Raw genomic sequence first — 20,633 nt, forward strand, 5'->3', positions numbered from 1 at the left:
CCTTGTACTTCATGTGTCTATCTTGGCACTTTAGATATTGTAAATGCATTTTAATAAGTCTGTCTATTCAACAAAACTCCAAGGAGAAGCACCTTCAATAGAAACTTCCTTTTAATTTCCTAACTCAAGCTGGGACCCCAGCTGGCCATTGTTTCTATAGCCCAGATTTGGTCAGTAATTTATTTCTTATTCTGAAAAGTAAGGCAAAAGTTGACCCAACAATGTTTTCATTTGCTTTTGCTCTTTACCCACCTCAGCACTTTACCTTAGAACTGTGTTTATCTAGCTCACTTTTGTCCACTCTGACTGGCAATGACTCTCCTTCCTCGGAAGTTTTTAAGCAGAGGCTTGGATGGCCATGGATGCTTTAGCTGAGATTCCTTCATTGCAGGGGGTTGGACTAGATGACCCTTGGTGTCCCTTCCAACTCTACAAATCTATGTTTCTATTACTCTTTTTGGGATCTCAAATGAAGGTTTCCCCCATCATCTGCTACCTGATCCTATTAGCTACAGATGCCAAAGATTGAGCCTGAGACCTTTTGTTCATATAGTTTTTATTGGACTTTCAAAACTTACAGAAGGAAAAACAAGGAGGGGAGGAGAAAAAAACCATCATGCAGCATCAGTGCAGACATGGAACATAAATCTTTTGCTGTACTTAACAAGTACTTACACATATTTGAAAAAGAAAATTCTACAGTAATTAGCAATATGTTGAGCTCAAGAGGTGGCTCAAAAAAAGATGCTAATCTTAATTTGCTTGCTATCTTATGTGTGCACCATATGAATAGAAATATAAGAGTAAAATATAATCAATATATTAAAAATTAATAGAGCTCTAATAAGAGTAAGGGGAAAATCAAATAGCATGAGTCTGCTAAATCTTGTTGATTGTAATTTCATGTAACCCATACTTTAGCATAGACTGTATATGCATAAACAATATGAAATCAGACAATATTGGAAAAAGCCTGTCATTTTTACTACACAGCCTTAAAAAACGTTCTACAATCATTAGCAGTACTTTTGAACTCAAAAATAATCAAACAAAAATATTAATTTACTTTCTTATGTGTGCACCATTGATTAGAGATTTAAGAGTAAGAGTAAAACATAGTCAATATAATACTAATTAACAGAGATATAATAAGAATAAGGAAAAAAATTAAATCAAATAGCATAAGTGCTAAATTTTGTCAATTGTATTTTCATGTAACCATACTTTAGCATAGGCTTGAAGAATGTTATTCATAAATAATATGAAATCAAACAAAAAGTCTAGCTACCGGTATTACAAAAAGCCTGTCTTTTTTACTAGAACCCCTAGAGACTTGCAGTTTATGGGGATTTATTTTTTTTTCCTTGCCAGACACTTGAGGACCAATGGTCCAAACTGACTAACTCAAATATTTTTCAAAACCTTATTACATACATTATTGCTGCCATCGAAAGGCAGGGGTGAGTTCCTTGTTTTTAAGGTATTTAAGGCACCAGATGCAGAGATGGGACAAGAGTTTTCTTTGCTGCTAGAGAAATCTCCTTAAACACCTTGTCCCGTTATTCTGCAACATTAAGGCATTCATTCCAACTACATTTGCCCACAGGTATCCACTGTGTGGCAGCCCATCCAGCGAGCTTCTCAGATGCATAAGTGAAAACTGGTGTCATCACAGCGGATGCAAAGGGCACCTGCCCGTGGCCAAGTGCTTCGTACTGAGCTAGACATATTAAATATATTTACATTTCAAATAGATTTTTTTATATATCTACTGTTTTAAATCTATTACTTCTCCTTTACCTGTAAATTCGGTCCAGAAACAAACAAAAGAACAGGTTAGAAATGACCATAATGATAATGATTATAACTTAGGTTGCTCTTTGCCAGGAGTGAAACGAATTCCATTTCCTGGTCTTGGCTTCTGCTTCCAACTTCTTTAAGACTTGCTGGAACATTTGGTGTGCGAAGAACAAACCTGGTTCAAGACCTTGTCCATCCACTGCAAGGGGCCGTTCAGATGGATCTCAATCCAGCAGGGAACACTCGTGATCGTCTGCCGCTTGGATTCAGCTCCCCAGCCCTTGACGAAGCTCAGTCGGATGATGCACATCTTCGTCAGCTGGTAGACCGCGTCAAAGCCCTTGGTCGCAGACTGGGACAATTTGGCACCAAATTCTTCCTTGTAGAAAAACTTCAAGTTGCATCCATTTGGAACCTTGATAACAGTGGACGGATCCCATCCAAAGCGCTGGTTACAGATGGCAGACTGGACAAAAACGGGATTCTTGCCAAGGCACTCCGCAAACGCGTCCCCGTCGACGTACTTGAGTCTCACTCCTTTCCCGATGTATCTTCTCATTTGTTCCACCACAGGATCGCGGTTGACATTGGACTGCTGGCCTAAGCAGAAACGGTCAGCATTGATCGGGTCGGTGAAACCATCTACAATAATGGAGCGCTGCGAAGCATGGAAGATCTCCCCAACCCGTTGGCCGAGCTCGTAGTAGGAGATGGAACACCAAAAGGCTGGTTCACAGTACAGGATGGGCTCGGGGTTCAGATTACTGGGTCCAGGGACCGCCAGAGCTTGAGATGTATCCACGCTGTAGTTCACCTGCTGGCTACTACAGGCTCCTGCATTCTCAGGAAGATAATGAAACACAGTGGAAGCTGTTTCTACCGGTACAAAGTTGCTGCTTTCAGGGACAAAACTTGCCTGGAGGTTCGCGTTTCCTTGAGCGTAGTTCGCGTTTCCTTGAGCGTAGTTCGCGTTTCCTTGAGTGTAGTTCGCGTTTCCTTGAGCGTAGTTCGCGTTTCCTTGAGAGTAGTAGCTGTGGTCCTGCATTGGGGGATATGAAGCTGGAGCTTCTGGCTGTATTGGCGGTAGCTGTTGGGTTTCCACTCTCTGAAAGTGATACGGATTCACACAGACTTCAGACTTCATTTTGTGGAAGGCATATTCACACGTTTCAAAGCTAAGCAAATCATGGTGGCTTTGCACATCTGGCCATCGCCACAGCCGGCAGTAGAAAACGTGCGGGAAGTTATTTCCGTAGGTCGCATACATCTGTTCAACCAGAGATCTGGGGATGATGATGCACTTGGTGCCAGTATGCCGAGTGGTGATAGCCGTTTCCAGCTCCTCCAGCTGCTTGGTGCTGTGCGCCTTCTTCACCAAGGTTTTGACAGCATTCTCGTACACCTTGCCATCCTGCTCGTTGTACACGAACATCTTCCAAGCTAGCAAGCGCTTGACGGTGGCGGAATGGAAAAATGGGGTGGACATGGCTGCGTCGGACCCACGCAGCCAAGCGACAGCGGGAAAACGAGAGGAAGCAGGAGGGATGACTTGCCGGCTTCTCTTATTCCAGAGGCACCCGGATAGCAGCGAAGACCAGTCGCGGCTAGGAGATGGGACAGTGCCAAGAGGGGCGCGGGCGCAGCAGCTGCAACACCTGTCTCGCGCCCCAAACTTTCTCCCGATTTCTCTCACTCCTCTGTGAAGGCGCCTCTGCCGGCAAAGGCAAAATCTGCTACTAATACCTCTGCCGGACCCTCCCCCGAACTCCTCCTTATGACCTAGTATCCTATCAACATCCCTTGGAGACAGAAAGTTTGCAGGAGATCTCAGGGCGGGCACAGCCAATCAGAGTTACCAACACTTTGTTGCGTTTGGGAGTGAAGGTTCTCATCCAGTTTAGGATGGCTGCAAGAACTCAATAAATTTAAATTTAAAGCCACCGTGCAAAGGATATTGGGAAGTGTACTTCCTTAAAGAGTATTCCCAAAGAATCCTGTGAGGTTAAACTACAGTTCTCAATATTCTTGGGGGGGGGGGTGCTTTGAATGTATGGTGTGTAGACAATGTTAAGTTCTGCTTGTGGCAGATGAGTTGGAATTAATAGACCTAAACTAAGCCTGTCCGAAAACTTCCGTGGGTCTACTCTTGAGTAAGACGAACTTTGGATGCAACACCTAGTGCTTAACCCTTTCCACACCCACGAATTCTCCCCTAAAAACTCTCCCTTGGATGTTTTAAAAATGTTTCCCCTCAGATGTACACAGAAATGAATCCCAGCGTGATAGAAAACTCAGGCTGAATGCCCTTGTATGAGCAAATGGACAAATGTGGGAAGATTCATCTCCTGCTGATACTCTCTCCTGCAAACACTTACAGCCTCTGCATTCACATTGACTGGCAGACATGTGGGAAACGCAAGTTTGCTGGTGTAATGTTTAGAATTTGTCAAAAGATCCTGTGGTGCCATTTCCCCATCCCTTGCATGTACAGACAGCACACTGGAGTATTGTGGGGAATAAGAGGTCTGTTTGCACCTCTCATGCCCTTGTCCAATAGAATTGTCCCAAAGGGTCATCTAGTTCAACCCCCTGCAATGCAGGAATCTCAACCAAAGCATCCATGACAGATGGCCATCCAACCTCTGCTTAAAAACCTCCAAGGAAGGAGAGTCCACAAACCTCCCAAGGGAGATCATTCCACTGTGGAACAGCTCTTACTGTCAGAAAGTTTTTCTGAATATTTAGTTGGGATCAGGAATGGTGGGGCGATAGGGGCGCTCTGCCCCGGGCAGTGTGATCCCAAGGGCGCCATCATGGCTGCCCCCGCCCACCCGTACTGGGTGCCCTGCCCCCGCAACACATGCCACGCCCCTACAGGTGGCACACCACGCCCCCAGAATGCACACCAGCCCCACCCCCGCCTGCTCTCCACCCCCCACCCCCGGTGCCGAAGTATGAAGCTCCGCCACTGGTTGGGATCTCCTTTCTTGTAACTTGAAGCCATTGGTTTGAGTCCTACCCTCCAGAGCAGGAGAAAACAAGCATGCTCCTTCTCCCATGTGATAGTCATTTGAAAATAGCTATCATATCTCTTCACAGTCTCCTCTTTTCCAGGCTAAACATACCCAGCTCATTCAAGCGCACCTAGTAAGGTTTAGTTTCCAGACCCTTGATCATCTTGGTCACCCTTCTCTGCATACATTCCAGCTTGTCAACATTCTTCTTAAACTGTGGTGCCCAGAATTGGACACAGTATTTCAGTTATGGTCTGACCAAGGCAGAATAGAGTGATACTATTACTTCCCTTGATTTGGACACAATACTTATGTTGATGCAGCCTAGAATAGTATTAGCCTTTTTTGCTGCTGCATCACACTGTTGACTCGCATTAACCTTGTGGTCCACCAAGACCCCTAGATCCTTTTCACATGTACTCCCAGTAAGGCTGGTGTCCCCCATCCCATATTTGTGCATCTGGTTCTTCCTGCTTAAATGCAGAACCTTACATTTGTACCTATTGAAATTCATTTTCACCCAGTGCAGTTCAATTCACCCCGTTCTGCAATCTGTTAAAGTCATTTTGAATTCTGATTCTGTCTTCTGTGACATTAGCTACCCATCCTAGTTTGTTGTCATCTGCAAATCTGAAGAGAATCCTCTCAATTCCTTCATCCAATTCATTTATAAAGACAGTGAACAACAACGGGCCCAGGACAGAACACTGCAGCACCCCTCTTGTCACTTTTTTCCAGGATGAGGGACCATTAATGGGTTCGGTCAGTCAACCAGCCACAAATCAAAGGCCTTACTGATATCTAGATAAACTATGTCAACAGCAATTAACTTATTCACCTAGTTTGTAATTCCATCAAAAAGAAAAAAGAAATCTGATTGGTCTTTCATGACTTATTTTTGAGAAACCCATGCTGGGTCTTAGTAATCACAACATCCATTTCTAAATGCTCACAAACTGACTGTTGAATAATCTGGTCTAGGACCTTCCCTGGTATCGATGCCAAACTCACCAGTCAGTAGTTACCTGGGTCTTCCTTTCCGCCCCCCTTTTGAAGATGGAGACAACATTTGCCTGCCTCCAATCTGTAGGGACCTCACCTGTTCTCCTAGAATTGTCTTCTCAACTCTCAGCTCATCTGTAAACTCCTTATGCAGGCTCACCGCTTTCCTTAGATGCCTCCCACTTTTATTTCTTGTTGGTATTGCCTGCATTTGGGCCTTCAATATTTCTCCTATTAGAAACTCCCATTCTTCTTGGACCCCCTTCTCATTGAATATTTCTGACCATGGGATCTCACCCAGTAGCTCATTAAGCTTTTTAAAATCACTGTTGCCCTAAACTTGCCCTTTGGGGTGGAGGGTAGTGGAATGGGTATATTTGTTCTAATATTTCATTGCTTTTTACACAAAATTAACATCACCTGTAGTTTGTCCATTTAAAATAGATTTTTGTCAGGATGGTGAAAATGTCCTTGCTGTGCTGTAGTAAATTAACTTCTGTAAAAGGCAGTAATGGCCACCAACCTGGATGGCTTTAAAAAAAGATTAGACAAATTTGTGGAATGTAAGGTTATCAATGGCTACAAGCCATGATGGCTATGTTCTGCTTCCCCTATCAGAGGCAGTAACGCTTCTGAATACCAGCTGCTGAAAGCTACAGGAGGGGAGAGTGCTCTTGTGTCAGCTCCTGCTTGTGAGCTTCGTATGGCCATCTGGTGAGAATAGGATGCTGGCCTGACACAGAAGAGCTCTTGTGTTATCTGTGGGATGCAAAGTTAGGGAAGGCTACACCAAACCCCATGGAATACTTTGATGTTGCTGCAGAGTTCAGAAGTCAGAAACAGGAGCCAAAAATTAAAACTGTTGAATTCCATGCTTCTGCTATTCAACAGTACAAAAGTTAGCATCAAGGCGGGGGGAAGGTTTAGATAAAAACAGGATTCTGGACTTGAAGAGCCACTGGCCTGATCCACCAAGCTTCTCTCATGTACTTACTGTTTAGTGGGTTGTATCCAACTAAGTTCTCCTCAGAATAGACCCAATGAAATGAATTAATCATCATGCCCATTCATTCCAATGGATCTGAGTATATCTAAGGTTGGATGCAACCATTAGTCTGGCAGCGATCAAGTATGTGTGTGCCTTGTGCACACGAATCAGTTAGTCCACATACACTTAGTAAAGAAGCAAAGCTGTTCAATGGTATTTGCAAATGCTTCAAAGAAGATATGACAGAGCTGTTTGACAATGGAACAGACTCCCTTGGGAGGTGGTGGACTCTCCCTTCCTTGAGTGTATTTAAGCAGAGGTTGGATGGCCATCTATCATTTATGATCTAGTTGAGATTCCTGCATTTAAAGGCGTTGGAGTAGAGGACCTCCAAGAGTTTCTTCCAACTACAGTTCTGAGATTCTATGAGGATGAGCCACTGGGAACATGAGCTCAGAAGAAACCAATGGCCATTTCTCTCAGCCACTAGCCACCCCAATTTCATTTGATAATAGTAATTGTTGTTGCTGCTGCAATTTATTACCTAGGTCTCAGGGGGCAGTTTATAACAATTAAAATACAATATTGATATTAAAACACAATGTTGTATAATATTAAAAAACAGTTTCCAACAACTTAACATTTCAAAAATAAGATTGATCCTAAAAATATATTTCAACCTTAGAAATCCTGATTGGAATGGGAGATTCCTTACACACACACACACACACACACACTACTGGTGCAAACAGCAGGAATGGGAACCCTATCCAGATTGGACTGAAGTAGGGGCAAAGTGTTAAAGCCGGTACATCAGGACCCAAGTCCAGATCAGGACTCCTGTTCCTGTAACTCTGCAACATGCTTTGGAAAAGTGAGCTGCTAGGCTTGTTGCCTAGCAATTCACTAGGGTTAGTTGTTGTGGTTGTGAGATTTTGTGGGAGTCTGCTTTCATCTGGTTGCATATCAAGGCCCTGTGACTGCCCTGTTCCCTGCAAATAACTAGACAACACATGGCATATTGGTTTTGGGGATCAAGTAAGACCACAACTTTATTGGTTACATATGTGAGGTTTGACCAAATGCATTGTGGTAAACAATGGCTCATGCCACTCCTGCTCGTCCACTGGGAGTATTTCTAAAGGTGAAGCTGGTGGGTGGAGGGGGGATCGCTCTATGACCTACGTCAAATCAGGGCATCCCCCAAGCAGTCTCCATTGGAGGAGGGGTATGCCCCTAGTCCCCATCTGGTCATTGGACAGGAGCCACTCCTCCCAGGTCCTTTTAACAGGATACCCTTAGCCATGGAGGAGCAGATGGAGACTACAACCTCCCTTCCAACGAAGACTAGGCATACCCAATGCCTACCCACCTCTCAAAGTTGTGGTGATTAATGAAGTCACTGGAATCCAAGCAGCACTAGTTGCTCCAGCTGTCAAGCATTATTTCCATAGAAAGTGGTTAATTTTATTCATTCATTCTGAGATTCTGGGGGAAACATATCCTACTGTAGCTCAGTCTGTTAGAGGCTGCATCCAATCTTAGTCCTATTCAGAGTAGATTCTTTGAAATTAATGGACAATACTTAATATAAGATCATTAATTACTCTACTCCGAGTAGAACTCAGTTGGAAGCAGCTCTAGGATTTATATCCTGCTTTGTGTTGTGGTTGATCATCAGACTACAGAGCATGTGTAATCCAATCCATCCATTATTTCTCAAATGTGTGGTCCCACACTGTTCCCATAACAACAACAAGAAACCGTTTCATCATTCAGCTGTCCCACATCATGGCTCCCTTTTTACAGACCTTGCCAGAGAGAGGTTTGTGTCCAGAATTTAGGGAAACTCACACTTCCTTAGTAAGGTATGTATTCGGTTAACATCTCTCATAAACAGCTTGAGACTTTCTAGCTTGTTTGAATTTCTCTCCCTATTCTTTTGTTTGTTTCCTTCTTTTGAATATAAGACAAGGGAAACAAGCTGAAATATTTTCAAAGTGCACATATCATGTGGCCAGTAGATATTTGAAGATGGCTATCATATCTCCTCTCAGTCTCCTCTTTCCCAGGCTACACATACACAGCTCCTTCAACCATTCCTCATAAGGCTTAATTCCCACACCCTTAATCATCTTGGTCACCTTCCTCTGCACAAGTTCCAGCTTGAATCCTTCTTAAATTGTGGCACCCAGAACTGGACACAGTACTCCAGGTGTGATCTCACCAAGCCCACATGAGGTTCTATTTATGCTAGTCATAAGAAGGAAATCCATTTTATATATCTATTGAGCTTTCCTGTGCCACCAGATCAGAGATAAAAGTGACTGTAGATAATTTCTACATGCAACAGTGCAGAAAACTGCATTGTGATCTCTTTTGACATACCACTGTACAAAGGGATTACCCGCAGCTGCATCACTAGAAATTCTCTGCAAATATACTGGATAACCCAATCTTATTCATCAGCTGGATGCATAGGTGAAGTGGAATGGGGGTGGGTGAGTAGAAAAACATTCATCAGCACTGGCTGAAACAAAGAGGTATTCTTTCTGTTAGTTCAATAAGCAACCTTTTGAGTGCAATCTTCTTTTTCCTCCAACTCCCATCTATTGCAAAGCTACTGCAAGCTGACTAAAGGTACTCACCGGGGGAGAAAGAAAAAAAAGAAAAAGGGGGTGGAAAAAAACTGGGGAGAATTGAACCACTTTGTTTCCATGGAGTTTATTTAACAGTGTGTGCCGATTACTCAAAGCGATATGGGCAGGACCTGGTGATCTAGCGATGCTCTAGAATTTTAACTTTTAAGGGGTTTACGATTCCAGTTTGCCTGCAGTACGAGATAATTTCTTTTGACATTTGTGGCCAGGAACCCTGCTTTATCGCTTTGTATAGTTTTTAAGTAGTTTAAAGCTTGAATAACATAAAATAACATAATATAATGTTATTTATGTTATTTCCCACGTGAAGAACTCCTGTAAACCTTGCAGTATTGAAACTCAGTGAACAAGGCATCTTAGACAAGCTGAAAAACAAATGGTGGTACGATAAGGGTGAATGTGGCGCCAAGGACTCGGGAAGTAAGGTCAGTCGCTGAAGGTCTTTTTGTACTGATTAGCAATCACATATATATTTATATATATATATATTTTTGACCCACTGTTTTATTTTATACCAAAATGATTCTCCAAAGTTAAATATTTACATTCTAAAGCTTTGAGGAAAACACACCCCATCCCCGTCAAAAAAGGGCAGGGATTTTTATTTTTATTTTATTTTTAAGAGAACTCCATTTTTATATAAAAAAAACTCAGTAAAAATGACAGCCTTTTTCTTTTGCAGTATCAAAGGCGCTAGTTGTAAGTACATTTTTTAATATATATACTCAGGTTGACCCCTCCCTCAAAAAAAAAAGAATCTCAAACTGGTATCTCTACTTTAATATATACCTACAGAAGTTCCGTTTGAGTCCATGTATGATTTTATTAGCCTCCAGTTTGCCTTTATTTTCCATAAATTTTCAAAACTCATCGATTTTATTACGAAATTTCGTAACTCCTTTCCATGCACAATGATGGTTTTTGAACAACAAATGCATGAGTGTTAAGGATGGATATTTTTCAGAGGACATCACATTAATAAGCATGACATATCCTTTTTTTTAAAAAAAGAAAGTTTGGAGGGGTTTATTTTTTTAATCTATATATAATAGCGCACTATTTTATTGCTGGTTCATTCCATAAATCTTAGCCATTCAATTTTTTTTTATGATTATTCATCAAACCATTTTGCTACTGTATTACTCACATTCCATACCAGAAACTTTTGCCACTGCGTACTTTGATTTCCCTTTTATGGTATGGCTTTCAGCTTGTCACAAGCTTCACACACAAATTATGTTGCTGGGGCGGTGGGTGTGGACCAGCCCAGTGGGGACTTCTCCAGTGGAACTTCCATAAGTTTGAAATGGATACTCCATATGTAGAAGTAACCATGGGGGTTTCCATCCATAAACGCTTTTCCTTCTTGATTTGGGAGAAAACATTATGCTTACCTGCTGTGATGAAACATGGAGATGTATATAATGGAACAATTTCAAAAGGAAAAAGAATTGAAATACCCAACCAGTATTAAATACTGTACTGATTTGGATGCATTTCTAAGGCACCAAACAACAGCCTGATGTCCAGTTCCCATTGCAAATAGATGAGAATTGAACACCTGCCTTTTGTTTGTGCCTTTGAAAAATTACTGTAATAATGACCATAATAAGAATTACTAGAAGTTTTTTTAGAGGGCTCCATTTTCTGGTCCTACTGAAGTCAACTGATGAGTATTGATTCCAGTAGGGCTTGGATATGGCTTCTTATTAAGGTGAACTTTGGGCCGATGGATGTTTGAATGCACCATTGCAGGATCAGCCTCTTTGTAACTCAAACCTAAAACCAAAAAATCAGAAAGAACTCAAAATTTATTAAGACAGCCAAGCCCAGTCTTCTAAAGTGTGTTTGTTTTCCCCTGGCTGGAAGGAACTGATCTATTTTGGGGTGTGGTTTTCATTGTTTGGTTTTCAGACATTTGGGGGGGGGGAGTGTCTCCAAATTCAAAAGACATTTTGCAACTGCTTAAAGATTTTTGGTGAGCTGAGGCTTAACCTGCAACTTTTTAAAGAGTCAGTTTCAAATTTCTGCCGCAAATTGGTCTGGAATCCAGATTGACATCAATTACTCAGGCCTTGCCTACATGAGAGAGCTGTGTTGGTTTTAGATGAAATCAGTTGTCAGACTGGAGCAAGCCCCTGTGTGTGGACTGCTTTTTTGTTAATTAGAATGGCTTGTTGCCACTTTCTGCTTGCTGAGTTAAGTTTTGCAATTCTTATAACCGTGGAGGCTCATTTAGTCCTGCAACATTAACAGCTGCTGATAGTTTAGTCACTGGTTGCAATGTGAGTCTTGGCTGGGAGGAGAACCCAGTCCCACAAGCCCAAAAGCAGTCTGTCCACTCTGAGACTTTAACCAGTTTGACTCAATCGGTTTGAATTCATATTCCAATGCACACCTGCACAGCCTTCTCATGTTGACAAGCCTTCTGATTTTCTTTGTGTCACAGCTCAAACCATAAGTATTCAAACAATTGAGAAACCATGTAGCAGGTAATCCAATTCAGCAGCAAAATGGTTATGATGGTGTCTCAAAACAGACAGAGAAATCATTAATATTATTTTTTTCAAACAAAAGGCTTCCCCCATTGCCTTGATGGTACACCTTAGACAGTATAGATTGATTAATATTTTAAGCTGGGAGTTTTGTTTGTTTGTTCAACCCCAGAAACTCAAGTGAGAGCATAGGATTATTTAGCTCAGCCTGAAAGTAACTGACCAGCTTCATCAAACAGCAACTGTTGCTACCAGATGTTTAAAAAGTATTTAAAAAAAGTGATTCTTTTCCTCTACATTCTCCAATATCAACAAAATTAAAGGCCTGCCTTTAATTTTTTAATGAAAAAGCAGTTTTTTTCTGAATTCACCATGCTGTGTTCTGCCCCGCTCTAGAGGGGGGAAATATTTAAAAGATCAATAGAAAGGTTCAGGTTAGCACAGTGATATTCACCATGAAGCTGTGTGTAGTCAGCTACAAAGTGAATACCACTGGTTTAGGGAACAATCCATATTGTTACCAGATACTGTATAGTTAGTATCAAGTAGGGGGAGATAAAACATTATTTCCTGGGTGTTCCTGCCTTAAGCTCTTTCATGTCATGGGACATTATTTGTGAGATGAATCTGGCAAGAGTGTTTTGGTTCAGCTGGTTACCTCTGAAATTGATGTAAAGATTTGGGTACAAAGAGTTCTAAGCTGCAAAATAGTGAGAGTGAGTTGTCTAAATGCACATTTAGGCCTTCAAAGCTAGACACCTCTAGAAAGATGTTGTCCTCCTGTCTCTTTCCTTCCCACTGCAAAACTAACCAACTGGTTCATTTTTCTTAGGACAAGACAAGCGCTCTGAGCCTGAGCAATGTTGCTGGGGTTTTCTATATTCTTGTCGGAGGTCTCGGCCTTGCCATGACGGTGGCCTTGATAGAGTTCTGTTACAAGTCTCGGGCCGAGTCCAAACGAATGAAACTCACAAAGAACACACAAAACTTTAAGCCTGCTCCTGCACCCAATACCCAGAATTATGCTACGTACAGAGAAGGCTACAACGTGTATGGAACAGAAAGTGTTAAGATCTAGTGGTACGGCTAAAGGTCCAGTAAGCAAATCAACTGGTTTATGTTTTTGGTGTTCCCTGTGGTGATGTGTTGTTGGTGTTGTGTTCCCCAACGTGGAGTAACATCTCAGGATTATGCACATCAGAAATGGGACACAACACAGTTGATGCCTTTCCAATATGTGCTCTAGCAATGCCATGGGAAAGGCAGTAGTTGATTGGCAGAGCACCTGATTCACATGCAGGAAGTCCTAGTTTTGTCTCCAGCCCTCTGGCTGGGAGAGAACCATGTCTGAAATACTGAGAGGCCACTGCAAGTTATACCCAATGAGACTGGTCAACATTCCGACTCAGTATAAGGCGGCTTCCCCACCTTTAATTCCCAAACAAGTATTGGATTACTTCTTAAACCATTTGCCATCCTGGATTTTCACTATGATGCCAGGACACTTTGAATAGCAGCTTCTAGTGCTGGTCCAGGACTTGCCACAACTTGAAAGATCATCTACTGTAAATAAAAACAGCACACACACACCAGTGCATACTCAATGAAAAAACATCCCAAATTTATTAGCTGCCATGACTGGATGCATTAACATTGCAGCCTCCAACAATCACCTTAGTGCATCAAAAATTAATGTTACAAATCACACACACACACACACAAATATGAAACACACACAAATATAAAACAAGAACACATGATGTTTAAATCAGTCATTAAAAATCATAATAAAAAATAAATTGAATTTGTTTGCCCTTAAGAGGGGCCCTTAAATTTGTCTCCTGAACCAGCTGCCTCATTTTATCCTCACTGGAAGGTCAGCCCTGAAAACTTTGGCACTGGGCACCGCAGGTCTTGCCAGGATATCATCATGCCCTCCAGCCTTACACATAGAGATGGACATCATTGATTATTCTTTCCTGACTTTCTTATGATCTTTTCCCCTTTCATTTATTAAAGGGAACTGTGGTGACTTCAGGTAAGTGCATTCTGGAGGTGTCTTCCCTGCTGCCAAAGCCGTGGGGGTGGGGGGGTGGGTAACACACTGACTTTCTACAATTATGTGATTTGTATAAGCAGCAAAGGGGACACAGGTGGTGCTGTGGGTTAAACCACAGAGCCTAGGGCTTGCTGATCAGAAGGTCGGCAGTTCGAATCCCTGCGACAGGGTGAGCTCCCATTGCTGGGTCCCAGCTCCTGCCAACCTAGCAGTTTGAAAGCATGTCGAAGTGCAAGTAGATAAATAGGTACCGCTACAGCAGGAAGGCAAAAGGCATTTCCGTGTGCTGCTCTGGTTCGCCAGAAGCAGCTTTGTCATGCTGGCCACATGACCTGGAAGCTGTACGCCGGCTCCCTCGGCCAATAACACAAAATGAGCACTGCAACCCCAGAGTTGGTCACGACTGGACCTAATGGTCAGGGGTCCCTTTACCTTTACCTTTTATAAGCAGCAAGGGTGAATGACAAGTCTGTATGTACATGGGAGTAGGAGTAGGGGTAGGGGAATCTCCTGGTAAAGACAAGGGCAGAATTCTCATTTATTGCTTTCTAACAATGAGTAAGGACTTACCCACACTAACCCTTTTTTCATGCTTTCCTGGCCCAGTCCAACACTTTAAAGCTCTGTGTTCGAGCACCCTTTTGTCTTTCTTTCTTTTTGGCTCCAGAGCTTTGCTCCCTGTAAAAACACACTTTCAAAAGCTGAATCAGAGCAAAGGACAATCTGCAGAAAACCGTTTGTGGACCGTTGCCTGGAATGAGTGGGGCAAGAAGTGGATAAGCCCTAACTCCTATCTCTACTGCATTTGAAAGGTCACAGTAATGTGCTATAGCTTTAGCAATCATCATTTCTCTAGCTATAAGTCATAACATAGATAAAATGGCATTCAGAATTCAGCTATGAATTCGACTCTCTATTTTCTGCCAGTGCAAGCAAGGAAGAATGCAAGGTGACATAATTTTCCTTGTCTGATAGCAGAAAACAAACAGGTTCACTTGATGTAACAGAAATTCCTCCATGGCTAAACTCAGATTCTCCCCCACCCCAATTTAAATACAAGGTAATATAATGACAACATCCTCTGTGGCTGTGCCAAAAGTAATTTCTCACAATGGCCATCCAGGAAGGCGAAGGTCATAACATTAATTCTTAATTCAGTAAGGCAATTCTACATGGAGCTGAGGTTATTACTCCAAATAGGTAGATACAGCCTAGATCAGGCATGTCAAACCTGCGGCCCTCCAGATGTTTTGGACTACAATTCCCATCTTCCCCAACCACTGGTCCTGCTAGCTAGGGATCATGGGAGTTGTAGGCCAAAACATCTGGAGGGCCACAGGTTTGACATGCCTGGCCTAGATAATCTCAAAGAAAGGTTAGTTAGCATATCAGTACGGTAAATAAGCTTTCCTGCACCAGAGAAGCTTTAACAACAATATGCAGGATTTCCCAACCTTGGGTCTCCAGCTGATTTGGACTACAATTCCCATCATCCCTGATCACTGGTCCTGCTAACTAGGGATGGTTGGATTTGTAGTCTCAAAACAGCTGGAGACCCAAGGTTGGGAAACCCTGATTTAGACATTGACTGGATCTTTGTTGTCTAGCAAGCGCATGCAAAGCAACAGCAGCCTGCTGAATTGGTATCGCTGAGTGAGAGTGATAGGCTATGAGTTATGCTCAGTAGTAGGACATCTGCTTTGCATGCAGAAAGCCCCAAGGTCAATCTCTGGCATCTTCAGAGAGAACTGGGAGAGGCCCTTGTTTGAAACCTTGGAGAGCTACTGCCTATTAGTATAGGTAATAGTAATATAGTTGGATTAATGGCCTGATTCAGAGTCAGGCAGCTTCCTATGTTTCTTAAATCCCCTTTGCAAACTCATCTGCAACCCTTGAATAATAATTAATTATTTATTTATTTATTTATTTATTTATTTATTTATTTATAGCCCGCCCATCTGGCTGAGTTTCCCCAGCCACTCTGAAGACAGCTACATATATGGGGTTCACATTCTACATTCCATGAGTTCATTATTTGTGTACCTGTATACACACTTAGAATCATAGAATTGTACAGTTGGAAGGGATCCGGAGGATCATGTAGTCCAACCCTGTACAATGCAGGAATCTCAACAAGATCGTACACAACAGATGGCCAACCTTTGCTTAAAAACCTCCAAGGACGAAGAGTCCACCCCTAGGGGGATCTGTTCCACTATTGAACAGTTCTTACTGTCAGAAAGTTCTTCCTGATAATGAGTTGGAATTTCCCTTCTTGTAGATTGAAGCCATTGGTTCGGGGCCAAGGCTCCAGAACAGGAGAAAAGAAGCTTGCTCCATCTCCCATGTAACAGCCTTTTAGATATTTGAAGATGGCTATCATCTCTCCTCTCAATCTCCTCTTTTCCAGGCTAAATGTACCCAGCTCCTTCAAGCAGTTCTAGTAAGGCTTAGTTTCCAGACCCTTGATTATCTTGGCTGCCCTCTTCTGCACACATTCCTGCTTGTCAACATCCTTCTTAAATTTTGGTGCCCAGAATTGGACGCAGTATTTCAAGTGTGGTCTGACCAAGGCAGAATAGAGTGGGACTATTACTTCCCTTCATCTGGACACTGTACTTCTGTTGATGCAGCCTAGAATAGCATTAGAGGGTTTTTTTGGCTGCTGCATCACACTGTTGAGTCAAGTTAAGCCTGTGGTAACTCGACTACCTTTACAGTTATTCACATGTAGCCTTCAGCAAGTGTACAGTCTGTGTCCCTGTGTGTTCAAGAGTTGAGCTGTACACATCAGCAAGTGTACATTCTTTCACTCAAACACTTGTTCATGTGTAGAGACAGCTTGCACCGGTGTTCAGTGTAATGTGTGAACAAGTCCTCTGTTTAGTTGGATTTTGTGATGCTATGTATTTTTCAGTATAATGCTCAAGTAGCTAATGTTCAGATCATTTCTTCCTTCATCCCTGGTTTTCACCTATGTCTTCGTGGTAACCTCCCTCTCATGGGACAGAGCTGAGATAGTTGCATTCTCATTGCAGATCCCGCACTTATGATGACATGCAAAGGAAGGAGCTACCAAGATCCCAGCAACTTCAGTGATCCTGACCACCTGAGCCAATTTTACTCCCTCCCAGATGTCGGGTCTGACACATTATTGACGATGGTGCAATGAACTCTTCATAGGAATTTTATTTTTTCCTTCAGTGCCTTACAGGAAATTCTTAAGACTCAAAAACAATGCAAACCATCAAAAAATAGTCTTGCTTTGCTTGAAAACAAAACAAAACAACTACTACTACAAGAAGAACACAGATTGATAAGAAGATGATATTCTCATACATGGAAAGAGAAAGAGAAAAGTATTCTTGTAAAAATAATTTTAACAAAAGTTCAACAGAAGCCATTCTTTGATACCACTGCACAGTATATATGGACGTTAATTCTTTTGAAAAGAGACAAAAGGTTTTCAAGTGCCCCCTTTTATCAAAATATTAAGCTGTTCTTAATATTATGCCTCAGAATACCACTGCTTATATTCTTAGGGCAGCCTGTTAACCTAACTCTGTGATTTCCTGTCACAATGTGTTGCTTTGTTCCTTCCTTTGTGATGGTAAGGATCCTCTTTTGCCATTTCCGCTCTAGATCCTGCCTCACGTTTTAAGAAAATGCATATATCTGCTCCAACAAGTGAATGTAACATACAAAAAAAGGATGAAAATATGTGGAGGGGGGGAGGAGGTGTGTCAACCAATCAAAATAAAACATCATGGAGGCTCATGCATCAATTTGTCAAGGAAGGACCTGGTGTATCTTACAAAGGAAAGTTTTCAAGAAGGAAAACACAAGAGGACAGACAGGCTAGAAATGCACCCATGTCCTCTATCATCTGCAAGTGCATTCTTATTTTTATTATTAAAACAAAGAAATAGCATCACTAGTTTTGAGAAGAATTCATTCCATTCCATTTCCTGCCACGTTTCACGTTTCTGTGCGATATATCTTTTGGATGTTTATTGCTGGCACCTTTGTCCCCTTCTCCATTCAGCATTTAATATCAAATGATTATAAGTGAGAGGACTGAAGACTACAGTTGTCCCCCATAACACAGTTTCAGAATCTCCACCTTTTCTTTTCTTTTTTCCTTTTCCTTTTGTAATAGTTAGGATGATGATGATGATGATGATGATGATAACTTTTTTAAAAAAAAAATCTAGCACTGTGCTCAAACGATGCTTCGTGGATCAGCCTCGCTTTGTAAAAAACTAAAATTAAAAACATAACACAGGATGGTACCTCAAAAGAGACCAGCTGGTCCGACTTGTAACAAAACACTCTAGCATTACTATTGCTGGTAGTTATTATATTCTCAGCTGCTGCCAATCATAATTTCATGGCTACTTTTTTCCTTTCCTTTCTGAAAGATACTTAGGGTTCATCTTCAGTTTTCCTAACAGATATAACGCATTCCAGTATATACAGCTTAAGATACGGACTGCATTTATTGCCTTACAGCTTTTTCAGATGTAGGATGCGCTCCACCATAGAGTCTAGCAGAAGTTGACAACATTGGAAGAGCTCAGGGGCAGAGCATGTGGCTGGAGTGAGAGAGGATTCCCAGGTCCGATCCCTGGAATCTCTAAATGTAAAAGACCTCAGGTAACAGGGTGAAGGAAGACCTCTGAGTCTGGGATCTTGGGGAGATTTTTGCTCCTTAGAGTAGACATCCTTACCAAGATGGACAAATGGTCTGACTCATTATGAAGCAGCATCATATGTTCATAAGCTGCATCTTTAAACAAAAACAAACAAACCCCATTGTCATTTACCAGATAGACAGAATACTGTACAAGTTAAAGGAGTCATCTACATACTAATTACCTCTAATTATGACAATATGTGCAACTGGTAGTTCAGCAAAGGGTTTCATTTCACTGGTAACATACTGGATATTAAACAAAATTTTAAGAAATATTATGAATAATATATTTTTTCTTTAAAATCAAAAAAGGAAAAAATGTTTGAAAGAGGTCACTGAATATATTTGATAGCTCATTAGAACAAGGCATATAAAGGTCACTGATGATATATTTGATAGTTCATTAAATCAAGGGATATACTATAGGACTTGGGGGGGATACGTTTTCACAAATGTAACATTAAAAAACAAAAATCATCAGAGAAAATTCTCCCATAGAATAAGCTGCTGCTCATGTTTTTACAGAGGTATTAAGCAAAAAGAAGCTGTACTTTTTCATGAAACTGTGATTCTCAATTTCTGAATGCTATAATGTTCCAGCAAAAGGAAATGCAAAGCTGTGCAAAATGTTGTATTTAAGTTTTAAAAAAAGGAAAAAATAGACATTTTCTTAGATGCTGTATAAAAAGAAATGTATGTTTGTCAAATGAAAATAATTTTTCAGAGTGGAGACTTCACACTAGTGAAGGGTTTGGTAAAAGGGTTGTTATTTTTAAAAACATGCATGTTTAAATAATTAAAAAGTGTCAATTGCTAAAAAAAAAAATCCTGCTACTAACTTCAAGCTCTGGAAGTTCAGCAGTAACCAGTTGAAAATATTTTATTTTTTCCCTTTTGTTTTTAAAAACAACAACAAATCTTTTTTAGGTTATTTCTTTATTTGGTTGTTAAAATTGCACTTCAGTGAACAGAAGAAGAAGAAAAAACCCTGCCGAGTGAAACTCATGGCTGTCAAAAGTGTAAAACTGCATGTGTGGGCATAAATTCCTAAGCCTCATTTGAATGAGGCATTGTACAAAGAGTTTTAATACATTTTGTAAATAAAATTGTAAAGAAAACAAAATTTAAAAAATCTGATTCTGAACTTTTGCCTACAGCAAACACTTGGCTCAGTAGCCTGTTTCACGGATATTCCTGGCAACTTACACCCAAGCAACTGCAATAGTTTCCACCATTCTCAAGAACCCTTTAAAAAAAGGAAAGAAAGAAAGAACAAGGTTCTAGGCCTCATCAATACAGGAAAAACCTGGGGGTATACTTGGCATTTCCAAAATAAAACTATGGCAGCAATTGCTCACAGGTTCACTAAATACAGTTTTTATCAAAAGGAATTAGTTGTGTTGAAATGACAAAATAGCCATCCACACAATCACCTAGGCAACTATCAGGGCTCATCTCAGTCTCCTGTATTAGGTGACTGGGTCTTTGAGCCACCATTTAAGAAATCCCCACAATTCTCCAGATTGCTACTTCATTAGGGGAATTATGGGAAATTTTACATGGCATCTTCTAGTTAGGGATGAGGGAGACATTTGAATTCAGCTCACATTTGAAGGTGCACTTACCTAATCTCCACTTTCTAAAACAAGACACCAACCAAAACATAGCTGTCCTTTGAAATCTGCTTTTCTGAGAATTTTGCAATGTGGTTCTCCAACCAAGATGCAGGGGGAAGGTTGGCTGGGATGAGCTGGAATCAGACCTATAGGATCCCACATACTGTTGGTTCCAGATTTCAGATGGCTTCTTAGGCATGGCACCGTCTATGGCGCCCCATCCTCAATGTATCTATTTCCTCACTGCAGCAGATCCAACAGGGTTCTTGTCAGACAGCCCACTTCTGGGGTGAAGACCATCTA

The 20,633-nt window shown here is 41.4% G+C and overlaps 1 protein-coding gene and 1 pseudogene across 3 annotated transcripts in view; one reads left to right on the forward strand and one right to left on the reverse strand.

The window, feature by feature from the left end:
• The window catches only part of GRIA3 (glutamate ionotropic receptor AMPA type subunit 3), a 191,337-nt gene extending 171,500 nt beyond the window's left edge, over positions 1-19,837 (forward strand). Inside the window, exons 14-16 of one of the 2 annotated variants that reach the window (XM_035112435.3) lie at positions 9,775-9,889; positions 12,792-13,056; positions 17,057-19,837. In XM_035112435.3, the coding sequence (XP_034968326.1) occupies positions 9,775-9,889; positions 12,792-13,037 (361 nt within the window). In that variant the 3' untranslated portion in view covers positions 13,038-13,056; positions 17,057-19,837. The remainder of the gene's footprint in view (positions 1-9,774; positions 9,890-12,791; positions 13,057-17,056) is intronic. The other variant, XM_088664497.1, reaches the window with a different exon arrangement.
• On the reverse strand, positions 883-5,664 carry LOC118083703 (SMAD family member 3 pseudogene; annotated as a pseudogene). The gene has a single exon (XR_015948648.1). The product of XR_015948648.1 is annotated as an SMAD family member 3 pseudogene (transcript).
• Positions 19,838-20,633: the final 796 nt, after the last annotated feature.

Source organism: Zootoca vivipara, chromosome Z2 (assembly GCF_965207765.1).
Source record: "Zootoca vivipara chromosome Z2, rZooViv2.hap1.1, whole genome shotgun sequence".
NCBI classification, from domain to species: Eukaryota; Metazoa; Chordata; class Lepidosauria; order Squamata; family Lacertidae; genus Zootoca; species Zootoca vivipara.